The 8,108-nt window shown below is 30.2% G+C and overlaps 1 protein-coding gene across 1 annotated transcript; it reads left to right on the top strand.

The window, feature by feature from the left end:
• The first annotated feature begins 318 nt into the window (after window positions 1–318).
• On the top strand, window positions 319–1,902 carry HOS3-1 (GNS1/SUR4 membrane protein family). Its single transcript, XM_039025056.2, has one exon. The coding sequence runs from the start codon at window positions 585–587 to the stop codon at window positions 1,527–1,529; it is 945 nt and encodes a 314-aa protein (XP_038880984.1). The 5' UTR covers window positions 319–584; the 3' UTR covers window positions 1,530–1,902.
• Window positions 1,903–8,108: the final 6,206 nt, after the last annotated feature.

Here is an 8,108-nt window from a genome sequence, read left to right on the forward strand (position 1 = left end):
TTAGGATTGAAATTGATACAATTCTTAATTTAAGGTTTAAATTGATACAATCTAAAGTTTCGGGATATAGATTGATATTTATCCTATTTTTTAACTATATAAAAGATGGATATTATTGTTATCATTCAATTCGACTCAAAAGATATCACTGCAATCATATTTTTAGAACAAATTGGTTTACGATTCTCAATTTATAAAGAAGAAAAATCAAATGTTTTTTAAAACAAATTTAAGACTAAAAAAATGAAATGAAACTTTCTAAATATAAACAGATCATTGAAAAAGTATATCAAATTTCAAAAGTATATGGTATAACTTAACCAAAATTAATCAGAATTAAAGGTCAGATGGAGGGAGCACGTGTTAGATAGATTACACACGTGTGAAAGGTAAAAAGGGTATTTCCGGTTCTACCCACACGTTTCCGCTAAAAAACGGCCCAAAAATTTCTACATCGTTCACAATTTCCTTCCCCCCTTCTCCAATTTTGCTCCGATTTCGCCATTCTCATGGTTTCCCCATGACTTTGACGTAAATCCCGCCCTCCGCCGCCGTCTGATCGTTTCTTCTCAACGTCGACGGCGATGTCGCCCGGAATCATCCCCATCAATATCAACGATTTCACCTACTGGCTGTCGGAGCATCCCGCCATCGTCGGGTTCCGTTGGAGCCACACCCATTCATGGGGTTCCACTTGGTCTTTCCTCTTCTCTTCCATCGCCTTTTACCTCGCCTTCTCCACCGCCGTCCATCTCTTCCTCAGCCTCCTCCTCCGCCCCGGCCGCCCTGTTCCTCTCGGTCCCATTCCAGCCATCCATTGCCTGTCCATGGCCCTAATCTCCACTCTAATCTCCGCCGGCATCCTCCTCTCCTCCGCTGCCGAGATCCGCGACACCCGGTGGTTTTGGCGCCGGTCCAAAACCCCCTTCCAATGGCTCCTCTGTTTCCCCTTAGGAACTCGTCCTTCAGGACGCGTCTTCTTCTGGTCCTACATCTATTATTTGTCGCGATTCTTCCATATGTTCCGAACAATCTTCACCATTCTTCGCCGACGGAGACTCTCCTTCTTCCAGCTTTTCAACCACTCGATCTCCACGTTTATGTCGTTCCTGTGGCTTGAATTTTCTCAGTCGTTTCAGGTTCTGGCGATTCTATCGACTTCGGTGGTGTACGCAGTGGTTTATGGGTACAGATTCTGGACCGCGATTGGATTACGAAGGGCTTGTTTCCCTTTTGTGGTGAATTGTCAATTCGTTCTATTGGGTTGTAATTTAGCCTGCCATGTGGGAGTTTTGTTGCTTCATTTCATGAAAGGTGGATGCAATGGAATTGGGGCTTGGAGTTTGAATTCTGTTCTCAATGGAGCTATTTTACTGCTTTTCTTGAACTTCTATCTCAAAATTCATCTGGGGAAAACAGAGGATTCCATGAAGATTATCAAACCCCACCAACCCTGTTATGGGAATTTAGAGAATCAATCTCTGGGAAGAGTGTCTGAACCTGAGAATTTCAAAGATAAGTATCATTAATTGATTGATTGAATCTGTCTTTTGGGGAATGGTAACTGAAATCCCACTTCTAATTTTGGATTTTACAAAGGAATTGGTAGTGGAATTTGATGAATGTAGAGGGTGAGAAAGAAAGAATTTGGTGTTGTTGGTGCCTGTTTGGAAGCTAAGAAAATTTATGAAATTTTGGTATTGTAAAGAAGTAAGTAAATATATAATGTAATGTAATGTATATTATTACAAAAATTTTAAACGTATATGTGTTGTATAGGGTTTATGGCTAAGGAAAAGTGTAATGTTTAGGAGATACCAGCTCCAGATTAGGGTTCGAATGATGGGAACAATAAAATGAATTCTTATCTCACAATAAAAATGTTCCTTTTCAACTTTGAAATTGATGTTCCTTTTTGCAGGAAAAATTTACAAAAATTAACATGCCACTGAATGTTATGTACCTAAAAAGGGAGAAATTATTATGATATGTGCTTCCTACTTTCTTATTCCCCACTTTATTATACTTTTTAATCTTTTTTCATGTCTTCTCCAAATTTAAATTCTTTTCTTTTTTATACCAACTGAAGATCTGGAATTTCTGTGCATATTGGGATGTATACATCTTTTTGCACTCCATCCTATCGTTTATCACTATAAAAATTCTCTTTTTTTTTTTATTTTGAATTTTTAATGTTGTGTCGTTGGAGTAAGGTGAAAAAAAAAAATGGAGGCAAAGTGTATGGAAAAAAAATATATTATATTTTTTCTTTTAAGTGATGGAACATTTGACTATAGCATTTTTAAGATTCCATTGTTATTCCTTTTGAGCAACTTTAATTACAAGCAAACGATCTTTATATATATTTTTCTCTCTCTAAACGGAGGTAGGACCCCTCTCTCAAAATTTTTAAGGTTATATAAAAGTATCTTTGATTGAATTCATGTCATATTTAGGCCGGCACGATCAAAATTGATCCAATTATAATAGATTTCGTTTATATGTATTTAGATTAGATATTTGTAATCATAATTTGATTTTCTTTTTAAGTCATTTACATTAACATTTGTAATGGAATGGAATGTGATTACTATAATGCCTTGGAGATATAAAAAAAAAAAATACTAAACTTTCAAACATTCAACTGTTTTGCTCATTCAAGCTGTCTTCCTCTTGCTATTTCTTACTCAAATGCCCTTCATTTGTTACGTGTTTATCATTTGATAAGTTTATTGTTCAAGTTTTTTATTATGTGTTTAATCGTTCTTTTCATTCTCTTCCTTTATTTTGCTCGATCGGTCAGTTACTATGTTAATATCGTTATTTTGATTAGATTTCGTACTATATCAGTATTCAAAAGATACAATTATCGATATGGATAATCAATATAAATATTGAGTTCAATATCGATATTCAGAATCAATATCAGTATTGACATCGATTGTTATCGGCTCTACATGATTAAAAATTACAAAAACTATATCAATATCACTCGATTTTAGATTAATATCTATATCATCTATATAGTAATTAGTACAGATATATAACCATATATATATACAAATACTAGTATTGATCTTAAATACAATGAAAATCGTATGGATGGTAATGGGATGGATGATACGTGTGACCATAAAATCTGGAAAATCCTACAAAATTTACACAAAAGAAGAATGGGTCCCACGTAATAATCAATGGTAATTGAATTGGTCACCATTTCATTCGAAATGGGATTACGAATTGGGTACCACAATCGTAATTAACTGGGCTTCACTTTATTACCATTGATAATTATTATTATTATTTATTTGTGGATAATGAAGGACATAAATGGACATTGTAGCCAATTATAAAAATTGGAAATCATGAATTGTTTTATTTATAATAACAACTTGAACCATAAGATGTTTTCTTTTTAACATCATTCACCCCATCATTCATATAATCATTTGAAAAAAAAAAAAAAATTGGTGTGATCTAAATTGCATCTATCTTTATTTAGCCTAGACCATTGCTCAATACAAATTTATAATGTAGCTTTTTGTTTTTTTGAAAAAATGTAATTAGTTTTATTTTTTTTCTATGTAATTAGTAAAAAAAAAAATGCATGAAATTGAGTGTAATCTATCATTACCTTAATCATTTTGCATATAAATTGTTATGTCAATATTCATATAAGTGATATTCTAAATGATGACATGTATGCTTTAATGTTTACAATCAATTATGGTTAATTTTTGTCATCATTTGAACAAAAATCTTTTAAATTTATCTTTTTCAAACATTTTCAAAATTTAAAGGCAAAAATGAACTTTTCGATCTTTAAGCGCATAATTGTAACTTATCACAAAGTTTATAAATATGATGTATAAATTAATATATATATATATATATATATATATATATTAATATTATTGATACTCATTTGCGTTTAAATTTCAGTTGAATTCTTAAATTTTGAGTATTTTTTTTTAAGAAAAGAACGAAAGATCAATTAGCACTTGATATTGTTAAAGATTAATTTTAGGTTAGCTTTGTTGATTGACATAGATCAATTAGCACGTGATATTGTCAAAGATCGATGAGTATAGTTCAACTGACATAGTGCTTATACTATCGATCTCGAGGTCAGAGGTTTGATTCCCTCACTCCACACTTTAATTACAATAACTTTACGAAAAAAAAATAAAAAAAAATAAAACAAAATAGGGTAACTTTCTAGTACCCTCTATGTCATTAGCTATGTCAGAATAATTTAGATGAGGTCAATTTAGTAACATTCTTATTTCTTTCATAAAAAGGAAGTGTGCATTTTCTATAACATGACCTAATCATATTTTTTTATATAAAATGTTGGAAAGAATAGTACCATTTCAAAAACAAATTTTTTTTTTCCAATCTAAACCTCACTCATTATACTCTAATGGAAAGGTTAAAATTTAAAAATTTTCCACTCTCATGTATTGTTGTACTAAAATAATATAAAATAAGACGACTATTATTTCAATCATAAAACAAAAGATTATCTCATAATAAATATATTTAATTTCTTTTGATTCAATTAAAATTAATTTGTTTAATGAAAAAAATCATACTCTAACACATTCTAAAATAAGTTTATAATCCAACCCACAGTAGACATTTTCAACCTTCACTAACTTTTCAGGTTTTTATTCGACTTGTTTAAGTTATGAATGAGTCATGTTGGGAGTTTTGAGTTTTGAGAATTTGACTCCCTAACATTTAAATCAAGAACATTTAATTAGTTAAATTAGATTCTAATTGAATTATTAATTATTCATTAATTATTATTATTAAGGTTACAAAGAAAGAGAAACAATTGACTTATTTAATATATCCAGATTAAATTTGTTATTTTATTTTTTATCTTTAGTTTTTGAAAATCAAGTCCACAAACTCGCATTCTACTTTTAAATGTTTTTCTTTATTATCAATGTTTTAAAAAATAAGGCCAAATTTTAAAAACTAAAAAAAGTATATCTCATTTGGTAACAATTTCATTTTTTGTTTTTTATTTTGAAAATTAAACATATTTCCCTCTCATTTCTTATGCATCTTTATCGGTACAACAATTGAGTGTTTAGCCAAATTCCAAACACAAAAATAAAAGGTTATTTTTTTTTTTAGTTTTCAAATTTTGATTTGGTTTTTTAAACCATGGGTAAAATAAGAAATTTTGGTGGGAGAAATAATGTCTATAGGTTTAATTTTTTAAAAATAAAAATAAAAAAATCAAATAATTATCCAATGGGATGTAGTTTTTAAAAATTTATTTTTTAAAAATAAATTAGCTAAGAATTCAACTTAAGATGCACATCATTATTAAAAAATATGGAGAAGTCTACTTAATTTTTAAAAATAAAAAACTAAAAGTAAAATAATTACCCGATCGGTCTAAACTTTTTAAGATGAAATTAAAGCATTTTAATTTGTTATTGACATGCTCTATCAATTGGATAAGGAGAGCTACTAATGAATTATATATATATGTATATATATATATTTTTTGTTAAACATCAACGTCAAATTGTGTCATTTTTTCAACATTAATTTGTCGCCTTCCTATAGCATTAAATTCTAAACTGCTGTCATTAATTGTTGTTTACTAACCATTTTTTTTTACCGACACAGAGAATTAAACTTCAAACTTTGAAATTAACAACACACGTTGATATTAATTATATCAACTTTTTTATAATAATAAATTTTATTTAAAAAATTCCATATTTGTTGTTAGATTAATTGCAAAAGTAACCTATTTTAAAGATTCAAAATAGCAAATGACATAATTTTGTAAGAAACGTCAAATGACCTTCTATGCTAATGTCATGTACAAGTGAAGTTACAGATGTCCATTTTTTTGTCCTCCTTCTTTCCCACGATTTTCTTCTTTTCCTCCGACATGATTTCGTTCTCCTTCTCCTTCTACAATGGGATTTCGTTTTTCTTCGACGCAACTCCGACAAATGATGCACGACCAACGGTTAAATCTCGGCTCTACTATTTGAAACTCGATTTTGTACTTTGAATGATTTAGGAAACTTGAAGCAGATTAAGGATGATGGGTGTTTGAGAGTTGAGGAGTTGAAACCATGGGTACTGATTCCAATTCAAACAATGATGTACGAAATCAAGAGTGAGAGTGAGAGATGAAATGACCTGACGCAGAGAGAGTGAGAACAAGAGAAAGGATGAGAGTGAGAGCGAGGCAGACAAAGATTGAGAGAGAGCGAGAGAACAAGAAATATGTATATATGTGTGTGTGTATATATATATATATAGAGAGAGGGAGATATATATAGAGAGAAAGAAAGCAAGAGATAGAGAGAGTTAGAGAGAGCGAGATGTTTTCCTATATGCATGCGAGTATATTTTGGTAATTTTACCTGAATTTGTTGTCAGCAAAGTGTCATTCGACATTTTTTTTTTCAAAAATTGGGTCGTTTGACATTTTTTTCCCAATTTTTGGGTCACTCTATAAATTTCCCTATGTTATTTTGTTTGATACTTTATATATTGAAAAATCATATCAATGTTTTTATTCAACCATGGAACTAATTGACCATTTAAAACACAAATAAAATCACTCTCATTTTAAAAAAAATATTTTTTTTTCTTGAATTGTCGTGGAATTGAACACTCTTAACCAAACAAAGATTTACTTTCAAATAAAATTCAGTGTTGTGAATTTGAGGAGCACATCAGTAAAACGGATGCTAATAAAATATAATATTAAAATAAATAAATATAATATAAATATATAGAATAAATAAATAAATATTAAAACAAATTAAACATAATATATATAAATATACAAAATAAAATAAATAACAAATTATGGATTTGTCCAATGTGTGTGTCCTTCAAAACATAAAAAATGCCACTATTTATAGGCAATTTGACAAGTAGGAGGTGGATTACATTGACACTAATACGGAGTATTTACAAGATACATGGACACACTTTGAAAAAATGGGGACATGACCATGGTCAATGGACGCTAAGCATGGGTATCTAATGAGAATCTATTTTCTATAATATTTATAATACTCCTCCTTAGATGTCCATTACATATATGAAATATGTCTCATTAAAACCTTACTAGGCAAAACCCCATTGGAAAAAAATCCTAATGAAGAAAAAAGGTATATATTTCATATAATCTAATACTCTGAAAAAGAATACAATATCTTTACTCCCCCTTATGAAAACATCACTTGAGATCTTCGCGTCGTCGCATTCTAATATTGTACATCAATTTTTCAAAGGTTATTATAGGTAATGACTTTGTACATAAATCCGTCAGATTATCCTTGGAACAAGTTTGTTGTATAGTGATGTCACCATTTTCTTCAAGATCATGAGTGTAGAAAAGCTTTAGCAAAATATGCTTCGTTCTATCTCCTCTAACATATCTTTCTTTGTGATGAAACGAACACATGCGCAACGGAAGAAATAAAGATCTAAAATAGTCTAATTAGGTTAATTACAAAGGATAAACATGCAATTAAAACAAGTAAAAGGGGAAGAAGAAATACAACCTTTGTAGACTTTGAATCTTCTCCATATTAGCTTCAATTTCCTCACCTTGGTCCGATCTTATGCAAACTCATTACATAGGACGCCCCCGCTCCTTATGTCAATATATGAACGAATCAGGATCACTTCTTTTGTATCACTTCACAACAAATTGTAACAGTTACAGAGTGGGTCACATCCGATAGTATTACTAGAATAAGGTATCCAACCTTATTCATATACTATAGACCGTGTTGGCTATTTACTAGACTTGAACCACTCTTATTTCTCCACATAAAGTTCATGTATTCAAATAATAGCCATGGATATTTAGTTTATTGGATTTAGATTTTATAAGTGCATTTCACATATTCAACAACAATTTTATTGAATAAATATCAATAACATCTCTATTGATAATAGAATATGTTTAACATTACAAACTGCGAGTTTTAGGACATACAACCCAATACTTTGATTTGGGATATGCATGTTGTGTTGTCTTCCTTGAAGGAAATCGAATTCGAGATTTCTATGAGCAGTGGAATAGATCATTCAGAATTACAATC

The sequence above is a fragment of the Benincasa hispida genome, chromosome 3 (assembly GCF_027475165.1).
Source record: "Benincasa hispida cultivar pf3 chromosome 3, pf3_genome.v1.1, whole genome shotgun sequence".
In the NCBI taxonomy this organism is placed as follows: domain Eukaryota; kingdom Viridiplantae; phylum Streptophyta; class Magnoliopsida; order Cucurbitales; family Cucurbitaceae; genus Benincasa; species Benincasa hispida.

What these genes read in the sequence shown, in the direction of transcription:
- HOS3-1 (XM_039025056.2), top strand. Translation starts at nt 585, where the DNA reads ATGTCGCCCGGAATCATCCCCATCAATATCAACGATTTCACCTACTGG.